Here is a 25,873-nt window from a genome sequence, read left to right on the forward strand (position 1 = left end):
ATGAGATCTCAGCATAAAGACATTTTCAATTGCTATTTTAGCTACCCGCTTCTTCACTCAACAAGGGAACCGCTATGTGGTTGTTCGGCATGCCAGAAATGACAGCTAAGGTTTTTTCTCAAATCACACCCTATCGCCTTAAAAAAAAGGAAATAAGGCATTCTTAGATAGTCATTGCTAGAAAAAAGACTGGGTTATCATAGGTTTGCTCGATCAGAACAAGAATTGCTTGTGCAATACTTTCTACCCTGATTTTACCCAAACTATATTCTTTGTAACTGCATTCTGTGGAACACCCTCCATGTTTATCTTTCCCTTTCAATCACAAATCCACAAAAGTTCAAACACCTATAAATCTCTTTTCATTCTCCGGTCGGTATGTCTATGAACGCTATTCCACCGCTTATTACAATGACTTCGAGAAATATATTTGGTATATTTACCAAAATAATAAAAATCTCGGGAAAGAGAGATAGCTGCTGCTGACAAGAACTTAATCCACTACGAACCAATGAGCAAACCTTAGCTTGTAAAAATTACGGTCAAATCAATACACCGTGATCTTACAAAAAGTACACATTGAACACTGTAGTTCAGAGTACACTATTCTTGAATAATAAGACTGTTTGGTCACGCTTTGAAAACTTTTGAAAACTTTCCAAACAATAATAAAAAAAAATGTTGACTATCATTTTCTCTTTTAGCAAAATAAGTGGTTTTCAGATATCCTCTATAATGACTTTATTTATTGCTCCAGAGTTTTCGTTGAAATTTTATTGACGACTAAGTAGAGAACAGAATTGCAAAACAAAAACATAAACCGTCGGTGCTGCCCAGTCTGAGAGGTCGATTTTCTTAATTATAGGTAAACTTTCCAGTATTTCCAACTCTTTGTTGACCTGGTCTATCGCCGCAAACGGCACGTTCCGTTTGGGCCTACTTGTATATTGTTTGGGTTCACTTGTATGTTCTTGTCGGCACTGTAATATTCTTGCCATCACTATTATGTTGTGGCGGTATTCTGCGTCTTATTATCTTTGTCTCGTCTATCATGCAATCGCTGGTAGCTTCGCCAGACAACGACTTTGTAACGTCTACTTTGACGGTAACTCGAACGTAACTGACACTGACACTGACTCCAACTGAGAACTCGTACAATGACTCTACTACTTCTGAACCGCGACTCTCTGTGCTGGTTGACGTCGTCTCACTTTATACCAGCTGAATCATACCGCTTGTCCCGTGGGAGGGGTGTACCATTTTCTCTACAACAGTTACCATTCAGAAATCATAGTGTTTAATGGCTTTAAACATTATTGCGTTACTCCTAAGGGGACTATCGCAGAAACTAGCTGAGGCTTATTTCGAAGGAAATAGTGTGGCACTCTACTTAGTAAAGACCTTTGATATGGCCATCCATTGCATTATATTAAAAGGGTTTGGCAAGAAGGCTAGTAGTGTATTTGAAAGATGGGTAAGCAGAAATCAGGTCCCGAGAGTAGTTAATTTACATTAGAATCTTGAGACTTGGTATTCTCCAAGGCAGCTCTATACATTTTATGTCTCCAGTACAACGACAAAAAAATCACCAATTAGTATTACAGTGCATTGAAGCAGTACATAGGAACTATAAGTGTGAACAAATTCACAATTATAGCAGCCTACGAAATAACTGATTGACCAATTCGCGATTAGACCAAGGAAGGACTCGCAACGTCAGACACAGAAAATACAAGTTGTACAAATTTTAGATCTTTAGATGGCTAAAAGCTGCCTCAAAATGTCTGCTGAATACCATCTACAACATGAGAGAAAAAACACTAAAATTGCAACCACACTCATACCTTTTGGCTTCACTATAACTAGTTCAGTGCTATAAAAGAAGTCACTCATATTACCACTTATCAAATTCAGAAGGCATATGTAAAATGTAGTCAACTTTATCCATAAAATTCAATGAAAACTAAGAAAATTCTTCAACAAAGGAAAACCAGGAAGCAGCAGTAAAATCTTTACTATTTGGTGAATGAAGATGAAATTCGAGGCAACCAGTAACAGGAAACAGTCCAAAGAATAATAAATAAATAAATAAAGCCTACAACGATAAAACAAGGGGCAAAATGGCATAACTGAGCTCAGGTTTTATATATATTATGAATGCATATTGCAGACGAATAAAATATTCAAAATAACCGGAAATAACCAACATACGTCGATAATGTCTTGGAACTCCACACAGTGCCCGCTTATCTTCCAGAATACGACGACTTTCTATATACTTGATCAAAGGAAAGTGCCAGAATGGCATCAACACAAATTCCAATACTAAATGTTTGTTGAAGCAGCAATAACGGCAACAATAATAAGGAAATAATTCAGTTAACATTCGAAATGAGTTTTAGTGATGCTTAAATGATCTATATTAATTTAAAATAAGCTGAATAAAAGAAATGAGAGCACGTCCGATGAGATGATATAAAGTGAAATGCTGAGATATAAGAAATGAACTTATATAAAGATGTAATAGCAAACGAACGGTGATTGCAATAGGCATTAATGGAACTGAACCTTATTTTCTAAACAGTCACATATCATAGATTAATAATATTTTGAATAATTTAGGTTCCCTTCTTAAATTACAGTAGCAGAAATTTACAATATATTAAATAAATGTACTGAAGTACAAAACTGAAAGCTAAAAGGATTAAAATATATTGATGTTTAATCAATCATAATTTAATTTATTATCTACATCTCACTAGCTTTGTTGGACTTTTAGGAAAAGTGGGCAAATACTTTTGAGTTTAAATGAACATTCAAATAATAACATAACGATTAAAAATAGAAGTTAAAATATTTGAAAATGTACTGATTCATCCTTCTCTTCTCAATAAAGTGTAATTGTCTTTCTTTCAGATAACTACATCTATTTTAAGTATTACACCTCCCAATGAATCGTTTTTAAAATGACCACTTCTCTTGATATGATTAATTCCTGTGAAGGGGACAAACTGGTTATATAACTCAATGAAAGAGTAACATGAATTAATTGATAATATTCGGTATTATTATTTGAAAGAAAAACATTAGGTAAATTTAATTCATCAAATACCGGGCTTGATTCAAAGAATTAACAAATTATGCGTAGTAATATCCGTGTGTACATACATACATACATACATACATACATACATGCATACATACATACAAATCGGATATGCAATCTATGCGAGTTCCTTTCCAATACATTGTCTGGTTTAAAAAACCACATCAGACGCCATGATGGATCTAAGGTGTAGGTACGAGGGGTGGTCAGACTCTGCTTAAGGAGTAAACAACCACCATATATATACATACATACATACATACATACATACATACATACATACATAATACATACATACATATAATGCATCTATCTAGCTATCTATCTATCTATTTATGTATATATATATATATATATATATATATATATATATATATATATATATATATATATATATATATATATATATATATATATATATATATATATATATAAGGTCATCACATAAGCTCTGTCCGATTTTACCTTTTTAAAATTGAATGAAATTTAATAGTATTTTAGAATGTCTAATGGAATTAAAAATTATTTTTATGCATTTGTGTACATTTAAACTAATTAAATATTATTTTACAGAATAATAGATTTTAAGTTTCTTTGATTAAAACTCTTTCTAACATGGAAGTATCCAAAGAGCATTTGAGGCACATAATGCTTTATGAGTACAAAAAAGGAAACTCTGCAGCCGAAGCGACTCGAAGCATACACTCAGTTTATGGGAAAGAATGCTTGAATGAAAGAACTTGCAGAAGATGGTTTGCATAATTCAGAAGTGGAGATTTCAGCTTTCAAGATGAAGATTGAACAGGACATCCAGTTGAGTTTGATAATAAGCTCCTTGGGGCATTACTTGAAGAAAATCCTGCATTATCAGTTGAAGAATTGGCAATAAAGCTTAGTTCAAACCATGCAACTGTTCATCGTCATCTTCAACAACTTGGAAAGGTTCCTAAACTTGGAAAATGGATGCTTCATGAATTGTCCGAAAGCAACCGCAAATCCCGAGTTGACATCTGCTCTTGTCTCCATTCCCGCGAACTCATTTCACCCTTTTTGGATAGACTTGTGACTGATGACGAAAAATGGATCTTCTATCGAAATGTTAAATGTCGTAAACAGTGGCTTGGTAAAAGGGAAAAAGCTCAACTACAGCCAAAAAGGGAACTTCATAGGAAAACGGTTCTTCTCTCTATCTGGTGGGATTGCAAAAGAGTAATTCCCTTTGAATTGTTACCACCTAATGCAAAAATCAATGCTCAAGTCTTCTGTCAATAATTAGAGCATTTGAACTAAACTTTGAAGAAAAAAGACCCGCTTTAGTGAATCGAAAAAGAGTGACGTTTCATCAGGACCAATGCGCGACGCCACACTGCAAAGATCACATCACAGAAGATCGAAGAGCTTGGTTGGGAAAAAATTCCTCATCCACCTTATTCTCCCGACCTTGCTCCTTCAGACTCCCATTTGTTTCGTAGTTTACAGAATCATTTGGGGGACATAACTTTCGCAAGCCAGGAGGAGGTCCGAATTGCACAAGGAAATAAAACGTAGCGGCAATTATGATTTTCAAAGTGAAGGAGAGATAATTCAAATATATCATTTAATAAATTCCTCAAGCTAATTTACGTGCTTAGAGAAATGACAGTCTGATATTCTTTAGCAGTCAAGTAACAACTTTGGACTTGCATTTTTGTTTATTTGGCCACGTAATCATTGTATAGTCTACTCAAAGTAACCCATAAAAAATTAAATATCTGCTTTTAGACATAACTAAAATTAAAATATATGAAAGAGGCAATGAGATGATAATTAAGTTAAAGGTATTGTATCCATTTCCTAATTTAGTGAAATTCTTTTCTGAGATTGTGAAAGAAACACAAACGTAGCGGTAGGTGTTAGCGACATTCAATGACAAGGGTAAATATTCTACAAGAAAATGAAAAGTTAATGTCCTAACTTAGAGAAAAGAAATATATTTTCTTTTCAATAAATTGAGAATGTATTGTGTGCATCATTCACTTTATCATCATTTGAGTTAATTATGAATATTTATTTCATTGGCACATTTGACTTTCTTCCCTTTGGTTTTTGTATCTATACATGTATGTGTATATATTACTTATTTATATATTGTATACTATTATTTTATATGGAGGTGCAACGGCCCAGTGTTTAGGGCGGTCATAGGATCGCGGTTTTGATTCCCAGACCGGGCGTTGTGAGTGTTTATTGAGCGAAAACACCTAAAGCTCCACGAGGCTCCGGCAGGGGATGGTGGCGAATTCTGCTGTACTTTTTCATCACAACTTTCTCTTACTTCCTGTTTCTGTTGTGCCTGTAATTCAAAGGGTCAGCCGTGTCACACTGTGTCACGCTGAATATTCCCGAGAACTAGGTTAAGGGTACACGTGTCTGTGGAGTGCTCAGCCACTTGCACGTTAATTTCACGAGCAGGCTGTTCCGTTGATCGGATCAACTGGAACCCTCGACGTCGTAAACGACGGAGTGCCAACAACAACAACTATTATTTTATATTATATTATATATGGTGTACATTATAACTAAGTTTGGTAAGTGCTCCTAAAACCTTGAGGCAATTAGATATAAAATTTAATATCTACAAATACAGGTTTTGTTGATATCCAATATATTTAACTGTATAACTGTAGATGTATTTACGTAGCTTTGATTTACCATATCTAACACTTTCTGACAATTCACTTATATTTTATTAATATATAGATATACATATACAAAGATGCACATGTATATATCTGTTCTGCAGTCTACGTAAACTTTTCAATGTCTAATGAATCATTCTGATCTATGGACCCGTCAATATCTCGTCTTAAAATACTTTTATAAAGTCAGTTTCCTTCAGCATGAACAAAAGGGCCTGCTAAGTTTTTCGTGTTTCAGTACTCACCAGTTTCGACTACAGTTGAATGTGAAATACGATGTGAATCCGTTTCAGCTACGCATTCATATGTTCCAGCTTTCTCAGGTGTGAAACAGTCAATGAACAGTTGCAGCATCTGTGAACTTTGACGTACCCTAGGTCGCCGGTGAGCGCTGACTTTATCTTCATATCTTTGCTCATCGACAAGGTTTGAGGAGGCACCCTGAAATGAAATTAACATTATAATAATAAGAAATTCTAAAGAAAAAGTTTTAACTGGTTTAGGGAAGAATAGATTTTATTGAACTCAGTTTATGACTGGTACTGTCTTTATCCACTTACTGAAGTATAAATGACAAAGTTGGCTCCGGTGAAATACCAAATGGTAATAAGTATTAATGTTTCTAACATTGGAACAAAGTATAAGATGTTCGGGTGTGAGCTACATTTCGATTAAATCAATTGAATCAACCACCGCCCATTACTTGACTTGTATTTTAGAAAAACGAAAACATTGATTGCAGCTCAATTAGGGTTGGTCTGGGGGGGTTAAACCATGCCACCGACAACAACTAAAGTCGATTTCAGTAGCCAAAGGAACTTAGAACCAGAAAAATGGTAATGCTCATTTTAACGCAAGAAGGCTATAACACATATTTTGAGAAGAATCCAATAGGTTATTATTGAAGCACAACATGACTGGTACTGTATTTTATTGACATTACATTGATGACCGGTAAAATTGACTTTGTTGGGATTTGAACTTACAGCATGAACGACGTAACGTAAATGAATACATCAACGTATCTTAACCACCCCTCTACCGTTTCTGCAAACTTCTTTTCTTTGTGGAATTAATCATAATTATATCTTTAAATGGATGTAAGGTCAAAAATTTATAAAGGAAGAATGAAGTTGATTGGAGAGTCTTTTCCAAAGACTTATGTATAGAGAGAGAGAGAGAGGAGGGAGGGAGAGAGAGAGGAGGGAGGGAAAGAGAGGAGGGAGGGAGAGAGAGGGGGGAGGGAGAGGAGGGAGATAGAAAAAAAGATAGATAGGGATAGAAAGTGACAGAAAGAGAGAGGGAGAGATAAATCCATCTCAATACTGGCTTGGTTATGGCTGGAATGTATTTGAATATAGCTGTGTTCGCCCAGGGTTCATTTGACAATAATATATGGAAGGATGAATAAGTGAAGACGTTGATAACCCTAGGATTCGAAAATGACCTTGAGGTTTTATCTTACCTGTGGTATTCGCACACCGTTCTTATTCCAGTACATATTGGCGTGAGGTTTACTGATGATATCACAGCTAAGTGTGAACGACTCTCCTATTGACACTATTTTCTGCTCTTCAGGAGTTGATGAAAAATGTAACTTCCCGGCGACTAAAATGAAATAAAACGAAAAGAAATAAATATTAGTAAATACAACTGGCAGAGAGGCATATATGCTTGCTCAAACTTTGCAAGATCACATATTTCAGTTAAGATCATAATAAATTATACAATTGCAAGCAGAATTCAGGTCAAAGAGTTATCATTCTACATCTTAGCCTCAGAAATGCGATGCTCATCGACATTTAACTTTCGATAAGATAGTTCATATCGATGAAATATTTATAATGACTGTCCAAGTTATATGTATGTATGTATGTATGTATGTATGTATGTATGTATGCATTTATGTATGTATGCATGTATGTATGTGTATGTATGTGTGTATGTATATGTGTATATATGTGTGCACGTGTGGTGTATTTACGAGGGGGCACCCAAAAGTAACCGAGAACGTTCCCTGTGAGTCAAACCCGTTGTATTTCAGACTTCTGCTGCTAGAAGCAACTTGGTGCAACCCTCAAGCATTAGTATGCCGACCGGCGTCGTCGAGTTGAGTTGTACTGCCACGTGGTGTGTCTTTGTTTTGCAGCGCTTCTCCCTGTCTGTCGATTTTTGCGATGGCTTAAACGAAGGAACAACGTGCTTCCGAGAAATTCTGTTTTATGCTGGAGAAAACGGCGGCCGAAACAATTGTCATGCTTCATACAGTTCGCTTGAAAAGCAACCTCCTTCAGGACGACCGTCGATCTCCCGAACGAAAGAAAATATCATGAAAATTCATGAACTGATCTTGGAAGACCGTCACCGAAGTTGATCCGGACCTTTTTTCGAAGTTTATCACTGTCGACGATAGCTGGTGCTTTGGAATTTGAAGATGTGGATGAAGTGAAAAAAAAAAAAAAAAAAAAACGACGGAGGCGTTAAAAGGCATCACTTGGCAAGAGTTTCAGCTCTGCTTCGAATAGTGAAAAACGCGCATGGACCGATGCATCACTTCAAATGGAAAATAATTTAAAGGCGATTAAAGAGTAAACTTGCAAAACTAAGTGAATAAAATAATATTGCAAAATTTCCGTTTCTTTTGGGTACCCCCAGCCCGTATATATGTGGTGCTGTCGTTCTTGCGATTTGATCTCGAATTGCACAACTAGTACTTATTTTATCGACCCCGAACGAGATGAAAGGTGAAGTCTACTTCGGCGGAATTTGAAATCAGATGGACGAAATGCCACTAGCCATCTTATCCAGAGTGGTAACAATTGTGCCTGCTCACCATCTTTTATATAATAATGTCTCACTAATGTATATATATATATATATATTTATAAAGAGAGAGAGAGAGAGAGGGGTTATGATAGGTAATGGTGTCAGTAAGACCCAAAGATGTCAGGCAGTGCTGAGTAAGGGCTATGGATAGACCGTAGTTAAGCTCCAGGTTCGGTGATTATGCGAATAAGGAGTCCAACGCAGGTCATATGAAGGTATATCTACCTGCGTATAGAGGGGTGATAATACATACAGATACACGTATATATATGGGTATGCATGTGTACATATACATATGAGTACGAGTTGTATTTGTAGATATTGATATGTATAAACATCTGTACAAATATATATATACACATGTCTAATATATACATATGTACACATCTACACATATATATTTTCTTCTACTACCAAGCACTGACCTGTCCAACCACCTAATCTATATTCCTAAATTCTTCATTCCATACTACTACCCCTCTCTCTGGCCCATCACTTAGACTCTATCACTACATAACTGACACTCCTTTACTTTTTATACCTCTCTCTCTCTCTCTCTATCACCCCCTTCCTTCTATCTTTTTACATTCTTATACATTTCTCTCTCTATCACCCTCATCTCCCCATTCCTACTTTCAAATTATCTTGACAGACTACTAACTGGTAAACTTTCCCTTATTATCTCTCTCCTTGTTTTTCTTTTTTCTTTTTTCTTTCTTTTCTTTATTCCTCTCTTCCTGTTTTTTCTCTTTTTCTTCTCTTTTCTTTATTCCTCTGTTTTTGTTTTCGATTTGACCATACAAATACATTCCCTACTTTTAGGTCACTTTAAATAAAATCCTTGATTCAATACCACTGTGTACACCCTCTATACTTGGAATGACTAATTTTAGATACTATTGAATTTTACTCACAAGGTATTGAAATCTTATATGTATACCATTCTGTCTAAAAAATGGATCTACAAATGCAATATTCCAGCATATCTCAGATCTATTTTCATTCCTCCACCTTACTCTCTATTTCGTATCTTATCTAAATTAACTATTGCTTTCCCACACCGTCTCTGATGAAGAGATTTAATAAATAACCTGGAAACAGCTGTAAGACCTATTTATAAATGTTCTAAAATCTTCACAGCCATGGTTTTTTTTATCTTATTCTGAAAAATATTTTATATATATATTCTTTTGTTTCAGTCATTTGACTACGGCCATGCTGGAGCACCGTCTTTAGTCGAACAAATCGACCCCAGGACTTATTCTTTGTAAGCTTAGTACTCTTATTCTATCAGTTTCTTTTGCTGAACCGCTAAGTTACGGGGACATAAACACACCAACAATGTTTGTCAAGCGATGGTGGGGGGACAAACGCAGGCACATACATATATATATATATATATATATATATATATATACATTCGACGGGCTTCTTTCATTTTCTGTCTACCAAATTCACTCACAAGGCTTTGGTTGGCCCGAGGGTATAGTAGAAGACACTCGCCGAAGGTGCCACGCAGTGGGACTGTACCCGGAAACATGTGGTTGGTAAGCAAGCTACTTTAGTGAGAATTATTACATTATTATCACGAGTTTCTGATTAAATAAACATGCACAAACGCATATGAGCATAAATGCACACACAGACACACACATATATGCACGGATGCATAAATCAATATTTTAGTAACCACACAAGAAGGATGGTATCTATTGCAATAGTTTTCGTCGTAATCATCAATATCTGTTATTATGTAATGGATATCATAGGCCTCCGGAAAAATAGGAAAATATGAGTTTGTAATATTCATATCATTCGAAAAGACTTTAGACATTCAGTAACCTACCAGAAAAAAAGCATAAACAAAAAACCCCAAAACAAACTAGATTTCTGCTATGTTACAATTGAGTTTGCAATCTAAGCTTACTCTTGCTTTAAATGGCTCATCTCAAAAATAAGGGTTTTATTTGAATTTAGATGGTACATAAATATAGTGGGAGAAATTTGAAAGTGTGAGATCTCTTCAAGTTGACAGCAAAATAGGATGCTAATATAAGACGTTCATAAGCAACGAGCTGGCAGGATCGATAGCATGCTGAGAAAAATGCATAGTTCAAATTTCACCGAGATCGACTTTGTCTCCCAAAATTGTTGACCTTGTGCCACAATTTGAAACCGATATAAGACGTTCAATTGGTTATTAAATTGTTTCTGCCACGAATTGAAACCGCATCGTGGACTTAACTCGCTGCAGGCATTCTTTTTGTATTACAAGCCACACTTCACAACAGTAATGAAAATATGTAAAATTGAACACGGTCAAACATTGTGACGGTGCGGCACAATTGATTAAATCGATTTCAGTACTTGGCTACTGATATAACTTATCGATCTCTGACGGGTTAAAAACGAAGTTTGCTGCTGTTGTGGAGAGAGTCACGACACGCCCTGCGAGGATAGACTTGACCGAACGACTATAAATAGTAGCGGCCTGACTGAGAGTAAGAGAGTGTAGGCGTTAATCGTAGGAAGTCGCAAGGTGTCGTTTTGGCAGTTTGTCGGAATATTGTTTTTTGGTTGGTGTATAGTTCGTGGAGATTTTGTTGGATTGTTACATTGTTGCTACCCTGCGTCGTTATATGTCTTGTTGTTACTACACGGTTATAGTGTAAAAAAGTATCGTCATAACAACTGGCGATACAACAATATTGGCTACGAGTAACTACGCTACAATAATTGGCGACGAGGATTCGAATCTCACGCAGGTCAGTTAACAAATGTTTGTGATACAAAGCTGTTAATGATGGAATACATATTAGCTTCTATAATACAGACGCAAAAACAGCAGCAAGAGCAGCAACAGGAGTTGCAGAAACAACTACTTCAGCAACAAGAAAAACAACAGTTAATGGAGCTACGTCTTAAGAAGTCCGGAAAGACAATAAGTTTGTTTTCTCCAGACGGCGTATCGAACTCTATAGCAGAATTCAGTTATTACCAAGAGGAGGGTTTAACGTTTACAGCGTACTTTAAAAGGCACGAAGATTGTAAGTCGTGAACGGACAACGAAAAAGTAAGACAATTATTACGTAAATTAGCGCCGGAGCTGAACATGAAATATATTGTAAAACTAGTGAAATTTGTTTCCAGGCAACAGTCGAACTACTATGAAAACATATTCAGTGATAAGAGTTACCAATTTAACACTCGATGAGAGTGTTGAAATCTAGTTAAAAAAGCGGATGAAGACTTTGTCACGTTTGCCGTGAACGTAAACCGAATGTGTGAAAGGTGTAAACTGAAGGAACTAACTCCTGATGTGTTTAAATGCCTCATTTTTGTATATAAAGGCTTACGGCAAACAATGGTGCGGATATACGTGCAAGAATTCTCACAAAACTTGAACAAACGGACCAAAGTTTAACCCTACAGACAGTTGCAGAAGAGTGTCAAAGAATGGTAAACTTACGTCAGGACGTAAAGAAGATTGAAGAGAAGGAGTTCTCATAAGTACAAGCATGTCGACCGGGAAGGTATAAAAGAAATGTTAAGACCAAACCCATGCTTCAGATGTGTTGCCCTACATTTCAGGAAGGATTGTCCTTTCAAAACACAAAAATGTTACAGTTGCCAAAAAGTAGGACGCAAGAGCATAGTTAGGAAGGTCGAATATAAAAAGTGATAAAGTTTTCTCAACGGAGATTAGAAGCGACATCAAAAAAGGTAATTTGTGCATGTAAAAGTAATCGAAATGACTATTAAATACTAGTAGCAACATCTTGATTATTCATACCGATACGTGGAAAAGAATTGAGAAATCTACGTTAAGAAAAGCATCAAAAATTGCATGAGGCGTGACAGGTGAAAAACTACACTGCGCAGGCGAAACGTGGAGTGGTATTACATTTCGGGGAAAAACCTGTAGAGCAAAGGTTTTCGTGGTAAAAAACGCAGCCAATCTGTTCGGTATGAACTGGTTGGAGTTGTTTGATTTATGGGACCTCCCCATAAGTCTGTTCTGTAGGCTGTCCCACCAGTGAAAATAACTCAACAACTGAATTGAAAAAAAAAGAATGTTTAATTGTTTCCTGAAGTACTGTCGGATAAATTAGGTCTCTGTTCTAAGACTGAAGCCTGTTTTAAAATAAAGTAAAACATCGTATCTTCCAACCTAATAGAAATATACCATTTCCTGCGATAAAGCAGGTAGAGGAAGAATTAGACAGACTGGAGAAAATGTAAATCATTCAAAAAGTAGATTATTCTAAGTGGGCAGCACCAACTGTGTGTAGTAAAAAAAAAAAATCAGGGGATGTGCCGCCACTGCCTACTCTGGAAGATATTTTTGCAAAATTAAATGGTGGCATATTTTCGAAACTGGATCTGTCTGATGCATAACTACAAATTAAAGTAGACGAGGAATGCTCGAAGTTTCTAACAATGAATACGCACTGAGGACTATACAAAAATAATAGACTGCCATTTTATCTGAAGGTCAAACCGGCAATATTTCAGCAGGTTACGGATGTGATGTCAATTTGCAATTCCGTACCTCGATGATATATTAGTTAAAAAAAGTGAATCTCGTGATCAGCATGTATTAATGTACGCACAAAGAGTGGTAGTACCAGCTGCACTACAGAAACGGATATTACATGAATTTCATAGTGGACACCGGGGGATGTCAGCAATAAAAGTTTTGACGAGCATTTACCTGTTTTGGTTGAAAATGGACCGAGACATTGAAAATTTGGTAAAAATCATGTAGAAGTTGTGCGCTAGCAGCCAAGGCACCAACGACGAAATACCAATCGTGACCTGAGATGGATAGCCAGTGGTCCAAACTGCATATGCACTACGCTGGACCAGTGAATTGTTCATGCTACTTGATCATTGTTGATAACTTTACCAAGTGGCCGGAAGTATGTAGGGGCAGTCAACCTACCTCGAATGTAACACTAAAGTTCCTGCACAAACTTTTTGCCCGATACGGTGTTCTGGACACCATAGTATCGGACAATGGAATAATTTACAGGATACGAGTTAAAGAAATTTTTCAAAATGCATGCAATCAAGCACATGTTTGCACTGCCCTACCACCCGAAGTCAAATGGGCAAGCAGAACGATTTGTAGAAACTTTCAAGCGAGCGCTAAAAAGAGCAAGGAACGAGTTAGGAAATGACGAAGCGCCAACTAAATTCTTAAGGTTGTTCAGAATAACGCCCAATCTGAATACCAGTTCAGGAAAGTCATCTGCAGAGCTAATGCTCACTCAAAAGATTAAATCGATCTTCGACAAATTGTTGCCAAAGGAAAAAAAACCTATAGGGAAAATACAAAAAAATCCAACTAAACATTTTGATGTCGGAGAAAAAGTCCGTTTCAAAGTATACAAGAACGCTAAAGAGAGTGGGCAGGATGGTATTGTGACTAAAAGAATTGAAAACATGGTGTATTTAATAAAAAAACTAACGATGGGAGCATAAACGACACCTAAATCAATTAAAAACCAGACATACAGAAGAAAGGAAAGAAATTCCAATGGAAGTATTTTACATGTTTGATGTACCAGCACCGAAAGAGATTGAGCCTAGAAGGAGCGGTAACAGAAAACATAAACCGATTGAACATTTAGAAATAATTCCGAAGTGGAAAAGTTACTGAACTCCCTAGGGAAGCAAGATTTCAGAAAGGGAGAAGTGTTGGAAAGAAAGGAAAAAATATTAATGATAAAATAAACTTCGTTTCCTACAGAAGTCGAAATCTCAAAAGGGGAGATGTTGTGGCGAGAGCTACAACCCCTGCAAGAGTAGACTCAACCGAGCGACTATAAATAGTAGCGGGCTGAGTGAGAGTAGGAGAGTGTAGGCGTTAATCGCAAGAAGTCGTAGGGAGTCGTTCTGGTAGTTTGTCTGAATATCGTTTGTTGGTTTGTGTATAGTTCGTGGAGAATTTGTTGGATTATTACGTTGCTGTTACACTGCTTCGTTGTGTTTTATTGTTACTACACGGTTATAGAGTAAAAAAAGTACCGCCATAACAATTGGAGATACAACAATACTGGCTCCAAGTAACTACGTTACAATAACTACTGAGCGAGATCAACTTAGAACGTAAATGAAAGTAACTAAATATGGTAAAGCATGTCCATCACTCTAATATGTCTGACTTCCCTTGTCTTCTTTTACAACAAAAACTGTAAGATATTCAGAACTAACCAAATAACTAAAAAAATACCTTCTAACTAGATAGATGCACGAATAAATAGAATAGTTTGATAGGTATAAAAATGGAACATACACATACACAAACACATATATAAGAGCAATGTATCTACATAGATACATTTAAAAACAGGTCCACATTACTTAAAAGTTTTATGGGCATAGAATACGTTCCGATCATCAGATATTCGGAGAGAGTGTGAGAAGAGACATATTGAAGAGAATATAAATTTCTTTTAAATTCTCTTGTACACCCACGAAACTTTAAGTATTCTATCAGTTCTACGAGTTATATTATCAAAAAACATATAATTCCAATTAAACATTATGAGTATCCCTTACTTTTGTCTAATAACCTATATAAGACCATTGAAGTACACCAAAACACAAAATGTGTGTGTGTGTACGTGTGTGGATTGATCGATAAAAGATAAATCATCACATTATGGTACTGGTAATTTACATAAAATTATAAACGCTGCCAAAATAAAGCGATATCTAAATAAAATAAAAATAAAAATTCACCATTTTAATGACATCAATTTGTTTAATTAGGTTATATAACATTTGACGGGGTATATTCTGTTCACTAGTCACAATGTTGAACGAAATAACATCACATTATATAAATGTTAGTCATGCTGTTTAGCTGCAGTGGGCGAATGCAGCATTTGGTTATGAGTGTGAGTGCACTTAACCGTTTTAACAAATACATTGTTTGAAACAGCAGGCAACCGTTTTTGTTTCAGGAACCTTAATTCCATACATATCCGTTACCGTACATGTTACGTAAGTGGAATTCACCCAGTTTTGCTGAGATGACACATTTACAAGCAGTATCCACACTCCCACGCCTTATATACATATATACATAAATATATACCCACAAGCACATACATATATACCCACGCATACACACAATGTGAGAATTACTGTCGAAAGAGTTAAACTGAGTTTCATAAATCCTTCTATCTCTCTCTCTCTCTCTCTTCTTTATACAGAAAAAGAAAGAGAGACAAATAAACATAGAGAGAGATATAGAGAGAGTGATAGATAGATAGATAGATAGATAGATAGTTAGATAGATAGATAGATAGTTAGATAGATAGAGAGAGACAGAGAGAAATAGATATATGCGAAAGCAGTGTGGAAGTTAAATGTTTGTATTTTAGTCTTACTCAAATTTGAGTTATTGCAAATTTTGCTCGTTTGATCATTCGGCCGTTTTAATAACGCGTATTGAAGCGCTTGAGGATAACACGTGCGTTTTGAGACTGTGAGTTTTAGTGACTTAAATTCGAGTTAATATTGGCACCCCCACGTTACACACTCGCACACCCATACATACACACGCATACACCCACAACAATCAAGCCAATCGGAAAAATGGGTTGGTCAGTGGTCTCTGTTGCACTGTACAGCCCGGATCTGGCACTGTCCAACTTCAACTTCTATTTGTTCAATCCAATGAAGAACTGTCTTCGCAGACGAGGTGAAAGGGCTGTAAAGACGTGAGTACAATAATGCAAACAAACCTAAGTAACGTCAACATTTACTCGAAAGTTAGCTTCAACGATGGCACAAATGCATCGCGTTTGACGAAGATTATGTTGAGTTGCACCTTTGTGACGAGGCAAAGTTACTCTAACGACCTATATCAGTTTATAAAAATGCTATGCTCACTTCTGCATTATTTGGTACAACTTTCGTTTGAGTGTGTGTGTGGGGGGGGTGTATGCAATTGTTTGTTTGTGTGTGTGTGTGTGTGTGTGTGTGTGTGTGTGTGTGTGCGCGCGCGCGCGCGCGTATGAGTGAATACATGTACTTGCCTAGTTTTATTAAACGGTAATTTCTGAAAAGAATGTGTTACAAATATATAGCGCTGATGGCGTGATGGACATAGGGAAAGAGAGGGAGCAGCAGCAACAGTATTAATAGTAACAGTGGTGGTGGTGGTGGTAGTAGTAGTAGTAGTAGTAGTAGTAGTAGTAGTAGTAGTAGTAGTAGTAGTAGTAGTTGATATATGCTAATGATGGGACTAATGATTTAAGACATAACTGAAAAAATTGGCGAGCGTAAACAATTTAAAAATATAAAGGTTAAACACACTATAGTGAGGACAACAAACGGATGGGTTAGTAGAACAATAGTCAAGAAGTGGATGGAAAGTCAGGAATTCTAAATGTTTTGTCTGAGGTGTGTTGAAATCAGGGAGTGAAGGTGCGGTGTTCTTTTGAATTAAGCTTGAAGGTCAGGCGTATCCAGTTGCTTTTAATGGCAAGGTTCGAACTTTGGCAATCGTAGAAGGTTGGTTGCAAATGTTACAATTTAAAATAGTTTTTTTTCAAAACTCTATCTAAAAACATGTCCTACGAATGGCAATGTCAAGGCATGATCGTTTTCAGACGGCGGTCAGGAATTACGGATATGAATCTTTGTTCTTACGTCGATTTCGATTTCTACAACGAAGAAACTTGCGCAATATTTGAATTTCTGATAAAATACCTCAGGCATTGACAAACCTTTGCTCCCACATGCCATCTCAAATTGAACGTAATTCTTTGACTTTTTGAGCAATTTGGTTATATCAAATTTACTTTTTCTGTGTAAACTATACGCCGAAGGTATGAGACGCGTACGTCAAAATGTGAGTTTCTGTCTTTAGGTTTAGTAGCATTATTAAATGTTTTCAAATAATATCTTTGTTTGTATATTGCCATGTTCATTTCTCGTATAGAGAAATTCGGAAACAAAAACGTTTTTCGCATTCTTCTCTCTCAGCAACCGTCAGGTGTGAGTGAGGAAGAAATAAATAAGAGATGTGTGTTTGCTACGAGTCAAAACGGTTACAGAAAAGTTTCTATAGACGAAGGGCTCAAATCTAGAAATTCCTATTAATGTATTATTATTATTCCTATAATAATATTATTATTCCTATATAATGTTATTATTATTCCTACAATGTATAATTAGCTAACACTATTGCCTACATATGTTTGTAGATGGAGCCGAGATGAATAAATTTTAAGGTCCACGAGAAAATGTTTTATAAAAGTGAAAACATGTCCAACCAGAATTTGTAATGGTGCTCCGTCAAAAGATATATAAATGTTAAGAGCCTGATTTTCGTCAATGTTGTCAGGTGTTTTTGTGTTTCCACATTTTCTTGTTTCAGTACTCTTTTTTATTGTGGTGCAAATATTCAGAACTACCTTATTCTTTATTTACTTTCTTACAAATACAGCAAGCTATTCTGAGTGTTCGGGTGGTTGAGGTCACATAGAAGTTATCTTGCAGGCCAGTGAAGCTCGTTTGTTGGTTGAGCAGTCCACATGTAAGTCTTTAATATGCACTGAGCGGCAGAAGTTTAGGTAAGTTAATTACAATAGCAAAGAAAGCAAATAGCGAATCACCGGGGGAAAGGTAACACTTAGGTATTAAATTTTCAACGAAAGAATTTCTGAGTTATCACTTAATCTGTTGGAAGTCTGAGCCGAATCATCCTCAATTCACATCCTACTGTTTTAAAAATGATAGAACACACTTCTAGATACATTGTCTGGGGGAAAGAACAGATAGGATGTAGTTTCAAGAATTCCTTAACCATATATCAACAAGATCAGGATTTACCTGGGATTCAATTACAACGACTAGAATATCAAGAAAATATTTTATTGCCACAGGTCTCTATCTGTCTGGTTTGTATTGACACGAGAGCTGGGTAAAATTAAGATTGAAACCACAAGGAAAGAATTGTTGTGGTTTTGGTAAAATTAAGCTCCAGGCAGAGTATTTATGATAGGGATCAATTTATGCAATATGCCTTTCCTTTTCCAAGCTAAGATGATGTTTTGAGAGAAAGTTGATAGCCATTTCTATCAGGTCGAGAGACCAATAGTGTATCTCACATTGCTCGAAAAGAAATGGTGTGTAACCAAAAGGTCTCTCAAAGGTTCTATACTTTAGAAAACATTCATCACTAATATTTATTTATAAACATGAAGTGTAAAGTGTGAATGTAAAGAAAAAGAGGTTAAATCAATATATGCCATTTCCGTCCTTGAACAAAACCCTCCATATCATTAGCTTCAATTTACAATATACGAAATAAAAGTACTTCAGCCATTGGCTCCTTTCTCTATCAGAATAAAATTCTGATATGACTTACAAGAATGAAAGAAAAGAAAGAAAGAAAATAAAAAAATATGACATCAAAAATATTTCCCAAACAAGTAAAATATGACGATAAAAGCTTTTGTTCCTGGTGACACAATCTATAATGAATTATAAAATTAAATGAGTAGTACTGTATTTACTTTCGTGCTTTTATACCTATTTGTACTGTATGATATCTGCTAGTCGGGTTCCATTCTTGTATGTTCTATTTTTGGTTTCCATTCTTTAAATTCCTTTTTAAAAACTAAGGGTTGATCTCCAAGGATCATAGTTTCTTTACTGAAATTTAGAAGGTAGTTTGTTGTTGAGCTTCAGGTCAATCCTAACCAAGTAGATCTATGATTAAAGGCACTCTAACCGTGACTATCCCGTATATATATATATATATATATATATATATATATATATATATATATATATATATATGTGTGTGTGTGTGTGTGTGTTTATGTATATCACTAAGTTTTTTTTTTTAAATTTTGTTTATACTCTTGTTGTCAGTCCAAAGGTAGTACTGAACTAACAAATCTGGCGATACGTTGGTTGAATCATGGGAGCCGTTCATGTTTCTGAAGTTTCTTTAAAATAATGTACCAATTAATTTCTGAGTCTATTTAATATTTCTATAAAGCATGTTAGATGTGAAGGTAATTAAAATAGAAGGCTAAGACCTCTGATCGAAGGCAATCCAACCGTAATCATCCTGCATCTTTTCCATACAGTATATATTTAAGATTGCGTTATCCGATGTATCCTCCAAATATGACGGTTTGATAGTAATAAGGGGATTTGATTGATATTTCTACCAGGTTAACCGGCCTCTTAGGATTACTGTCGCAATTACTCTCGGCAGTTCATACAAATTTACGTATAACACTTCTCTTGATCATTCACTAAAAAGCACGAATGTCATAGCTTGGCAATTTATTAGTAAAAACTAATTGGTGTCTATCACATAGAAATGTGATGAGCCTAGTTGTAAATTGTTTCTACTTGTAATTCCTATTTACAGCAGAACCTACATGGGAGCCTCCTTCAGATATAGCAGTCAAATCTCACTCAAATCAAAACTAGTGTGTGTGTGTGTGTGTGTGTGAGAGAGAGAGAGAGAGAGAGAGAGAGAGAGAGAGAGAGAGAGAGAGAGAGAGAGAGAGAGAGAGAGAGAAAGTGAGAGAGAAAGAAACATGATTGTCCCTGCTAAAATGACTTTCAGGAGGGAAGTGGAAGTTCTGCTCAGTTAAACAACAACAACAGCAGGTACCTATCTACAGACCGCCATCACTGGTTGCTCGGCTTGCTAAAAATGCTAGCCAAATCTCCTCCACAGTCTTAGAAAATGAGATGTGGATATAATCCTGGGTTCATTGTGTCTACGAATAAGACGGCATGGTCTCATCTAAAATATCTTTGATAACAATAATGGTTTCAAATTTTAGAACAAGGCCAACAATTTTAAGAGAGGGACCAAGTCGATTACATCGACCTCACTGCTTAATTGATACTTATTTTATCGAACTCGAGAGGATGAAACGTAAAGTCGACCTCTGCAGCCTTTGGATTTAGAATGTAAAGCCGGAACAAATGCCTCTAAATATTTTGTCCGGCATGTTAACAATTCTGCCAACTCGCCTCCATATTATATTTTGTCAACATAAATTTAATATCTTTTTCTTCCAATTATATAAAAAAAAATCCCCAAAATACAAAACAAAACAAAATTAAGACAAGAAATAAGCCACGATGACTATCAAAATTCCCTTTTGCTGCCTAGAATGTGACATTAATATAAATGAAACTAAATGCTCTCATGCGCCTCGCTTTGCTGCATTATACCTTCCTTCTCAGTATTAACCATCTATTTTACTTTATGTTTGTTTCTGTCATCTCCCTCCACCTCTCTTTGTCTTTGCCTCTATCTTTGTGTTTGTTTACTTTGGTAATATGCACATGTGCACGAACATTTGGACTTAGACAATAGGCAATATTATAAATGTACGTTCCTTACCAACTCATTCAAAAAAGTATTCCTATTCTGTTAATCCTCCATTTCTTCTTTGCATACCTTTTTTGTTTTTAATTTCAATTTTATCTGGTTAGTATTGTCTGTATGTTTTTATTATCCCCGCCATTCTCTCTCTCTCTCTCTCTCTCTCTCTCTCTCTCTCTCTCTCTCCCTGTTTTATTCGAAACTTTTTGTTTTACTTTTCTTTTTGGTTTAACACAATTTAGTAGGTCGGCAAATCACATTGGCACAAATACACACACACTCACACATATGCACACACACAAAGCTCTCTTTTGAGCATTCTGTGAGTGTGTTTCCTTTTAGGAATTGTTTGAATAATAATAACGGGACAAGTTTACCAAACATATAGCTAAGTATCCAGGAATGTTTGAGTAAGTTAAAAAGCGACAGACTTATATTTATAGAGAACGTGGAGTAATAGTCTTCTGGGAGATGGTGATGAAAAAATCTGCTATCATCTTTATGCATAAAACATAGAGTGACTCTGTGTGTGTGTGTGTGTGTGTGTGTGTGTGTGTGTGTGTGCGCGCGCGCGCGTGCGTGTGTGTGTATGTGTGATGCGTATGTTCCTTATGGATTCGAAAATTAAGTGATATGCCGTGTATTAAAAATATCAACATGATTAAAGTGCATAATGCTCAATGCATGTATTAGACTTCATACTTATTCCACTATCGTCACTAATACTATTTTCAGTAACACCCAAACGAAAGCAAACATCGATTTTCCGAAACCTTTGGTTGCCAAGCCTTTCCGGATTACTGATACTTCTGAACCAGGAGTGGGCACCTTGGTTAACATACTCTAAATTAAGCAAATATCATATTTACTTAAATAATCAAATGAAATACATGTTCCTGTACATTAGTAAGCTACAACGACACACACACGCAAGCACACACACAAGCACACACACATTCAGAAATACACACGTGTGTATATGTGTGTGTGTCTGTATGTGGGTGGTTGTTTCTGTGCATGCGTCGGATTTTTCGTTTTTTCTTTTTCTTCTTTTTTCTTTCCCTTCTCTCTTTGTTGTTTTCTCCCATTTGTATTAATAGTAATATAATCATGTAATTATATATTAGTATTTCATGATAACCCATACCTTGTTATTTTCTGATAACATACTTTATCCTATGATTACATACTTGGGTCATTTTGCGAACGTCTCCCCTCCACTCCTTGCCTCCTTCTATCACTTTTCCTCCTCCTCTTCCTTTCTGTCCCATTGATGCTTTATTGTTGTTTTACTTCATTTATTATTATTATTATTATTATTATTATTATTATTATTATTATTATTATTATTATTATTATTATTATTAATATTATTTCTTTGCACTTGATTTTTATGCTAATTAAGTTCTGTTAATATGTCCTGATCTTAAGCTACAGCAAGCATTTGTTGCCGAACATATGATTGACACATAGATACAACACATACAGACACATATGCAAAGATAAGTAAATAAATAAAAGGAAAGAGAGGGGATGGGAGTTAAAGTAGAGAGAGAGAGGGAGAGAGATAGAGAGAGAGAGAAAATGCAAAAAGTAATCTCATATATACATATATAGATACACACACATTGATACATATACAATTTATTTATAGTTTTTGATTGCACTCAAATACGCCCAAAATATACTAAACGATCAATCAGCGATGATCTATGAGCTTCTTAAGGGCGCCTAACTTAACGAAATTGGCAGCCAAATATCCCTTAAATCACAGCATGGCATCGCATACCGTCCTAAACTAGCCATTCATAATACCATTTCTAGTCAACTAGAAAATCTGTACATCATCACTTAATTTACACATAACATGAAATTTAGAGGTGTGATCCTGTGTACAGTGTCTTAGAGAAATGATAGAATTATCAAGGTTTGGGATACATTTAGATATAGAGATGACTTGGGTTAAACGACAGTCAGCTGGTTAATATGTGAGGGTTTTGTTAATGAGACTATTATTGTATAAAATAGGATTGGAAGTAGGTATGGCTTGTACAGGAATGCGCGCGTGCACGCGCGCATATGAACGGTTTAACACTGTCACATGCCGCCGGTGGTTTTACAGCCAGATTTTGAGGTACATCGATGGTCTGTCGATAACTTCCTCTCCTTCACTAAGCCAGACATGGAAGCACTGAAAAGTGTCACAGGCAGTATAAACCTTTAAAATTATAACTTAAATCCCTATATCTGAAGAAAAATATTATCCAAGCTACGTTGGATAATATGCTAAAAAATATGGCTTGAACATTTTTGGTAATTAATTTGCTCAAATATATAGCGTAAGTTATATTAACAGATCGAGCAGAACTATGATAAAAAAATTACCCAGTCATAACTATCTCATCTTTGTTTCAACCATTGTCTATCTAGGTCTACATTATTTAACTTCTTTTTTTAAAAAAAGATAGGTGCAATTTTAAAGAAATGTTGCTACTAGCCATAGCAAAAATGTAGAAGCTTCTTTGCGGGGTTGACACATAATTATTTTGGAGTAAAGTGCAGTAGGCAAGTGACTTCTGTTTCTAAATTTCCATCTAAAACAACTAATACAAGATAACATGATTATATAATCTTTACTAGCTTGAACTATCGAAAACGTGTTGGAGGAATTTTGTGCCAAAAGAAACAAGTGTTTGGAATACATCCATACCAGATTTTTATCAAGAGAGTAAATATTGTTTTATGTATTCGGAGTAAAATAAAATTATTTTAGAACGTATTCAAGGTTATTTCCGATTATAAACCATACCTCACATTAACACGTTCGCACATCCACAGACAGACATTCGTATATATTCACAAACAAGTATGCAGGTCATAAACGCGCCTATGCCTATCGTACATGAGAATTGTTTTTCACTGAAGACAACGAAATGTTTATTTTATTAAATGTAGTTTTAGATTCTTGGGAGATAGCGATATCAACGTGACATAAAGCTTCACAGATATGTAAATGCATATGTTCATACATTTTGTATGTACGTATCTAGGTATGTATGTACGTACGTATGTGTGTAAATGTATGTATGTGTGTATGTATGCATGTATCTTCGTACGTATATTCATATATTATATATACATGTGTGAATAGCTTAGTGAATAGGGCATTCGGTCCACGATCATAAGGTCTTGAATTCATGACGCGTTGTGTCCTTGAGCAAGACACTTTATTTCACGTTGCTCCAGTCCACTCAGCTGACAAAAGTGAGTAGTACTTGTATTTCAGAATGGGCCAGCTTTGTCCCATTCTGTGTCACACTGAAATTCCCAGTGAACTACGTTACGAGTACGTGTGTCTGTGGAGTGCCCAGCTACTTGCACGTTAATTTCACTTGCAAGCAGTTCCGTTGATAGGATCAACTGGAACCCTCGTCGTTGTAACCGACAGAGTGCCAGTATATATAAATGTACATATGCATATAAGTACCCGCATGTATACATATATATGCATACATATATACATTTATTTATGTTTGTACATGTTTATACGGTGGAGGCGCGTGGCTTAGTGGTTAGTGTGTTGGACTTGTGATTTCGATTCCTGGACCGAGTGACGCGTTGTGTTCTTAAGCAAAACACTTTATTTCACGTTGCGTCAGTCCACTCAGATGGTAAAAATGAGTAATCCTGCGACAGACCGGCGTCCCATCCAGGTGGGGAATATATACACCATTGAAACCGGGAAACCGGCCTTCATGAGCCTGACATGGCTCGAAGAGGAAACATCTACTTATTTTTATATATACATATATGCACATTATATATATATATATATATATATATATATATATATATACTTAATATATTTGTAAGTACACACATCACGACCATAGATATACGAGTGTGTGTGCGTGTGTGTAAAAAGCAAATACAAACATTGCAAACGTCTAGTTTACAAATCTAATTTTGAATTGAAATTACGTAGATTGTAATTAGTTTTTGTTTTTTTCCGATTTCGAAGCAATTGTTTTAATAAAGTTAACATACTCGGGGAAAATTTAAAGCCAAAACTATTGAATAAATACAAAATCATTTCATTCATGAAATTATTTGACTGAAAATTGTTCATATACGTGCGGCTTAAAATAATATACGCACACTCATACACACATAAGCTCACTATATGCTGTTTATTGAAACACAATTTTTATCTTCAACTCTAGTTTTATACCACTCCGATTTTAGGACGAGAACGATCTGGCTTGGAGATCGTAGTAGCCAGAAACTCGAATCGCGGAAGAAAACTTCAGCTTAAACTATATACTCCTCTACCATTCGTTTGACACAGTTCAATGATCATATGTGTTTGGGTTTGTATCTATCTATCTATCTATCTATCTATCTATCTATCTATCTATCTATCTATCTATCTATCTATCTATCTATTTATATATATATATATATATATATATATATATATATATATATATATATATATATATATATATATATATATATATATATATATTACCATTTAAGTTAATATTTCTCCATGAGTTGACAAGTTTCTATAGAAAAATGGAAACGAATCATATCACTTGTGGGACAATGGCATGAATTTAGAACTATTGCGAAATAGTCGTAAGTATGGTTGGCCAGTCGCTTTACAGAAGACACTTACCCACGCCGTTGGACTGAACCCGAATCCACATGTTTAGGAAGGGATCTTACCGCCACGCCTGCATCACAAACACACACACACATACATACGTACATACATACATACATACATACATACATACATACATACATACATACATACATACATACATATAATATACAAACATACATGCATACACACATAGATATAAATCT

At 35.6% G+C, this 25,873-nt stretch overlaps 1 protein-coding gene across 4 annotated transcripts in view; it reads right to left on the reverse strand.

The window, feature by feature from the left end:
• LOC106881019 (zwei Ig domain protein zig-2) overlaps positions 1-25,873 on the reverse strand; it is a 96,834-nt gene that overhangs the window by 12,202 nt on the left and 58,759 nt on the right. For all 4 annotated transcript variants that reach the window (XM_014931215.3, XM_089341835.1, XM_014931207.3 and 1 more), the window contains exons 4-5: positions 7,250-7,392; positions 6,030-6,225 (exon numbers count right to left, since the gene is read on the reverse strand). In XM_014931215.3, coding sequence (XP_014786701.1) covers positions 6,030-6,225; positions 7,250-7,392 — 339 coding nt within the window. The remainder of the gene's footprint in view (positions 1-6,029; positions 6,226-7,249; positions 7,393-25,873) is intronic.

Source organism: Octopus bimaculoides, chromosome 2 (genome assembly GCF_046866305.1).
Source record: "Octopus bimaculoides isolate indiv1 chromosome 2, ASM4686630v1, whole genome shotgun sequence".
In the NCBI taxonomy this organism is placed as follows: domain Eukaryota; kingdom Metazoa; phylum Mollusca; class Cephalopoda; order Octopoda; family Octopodidae; genus Octopus; species Octopus bimaculoides.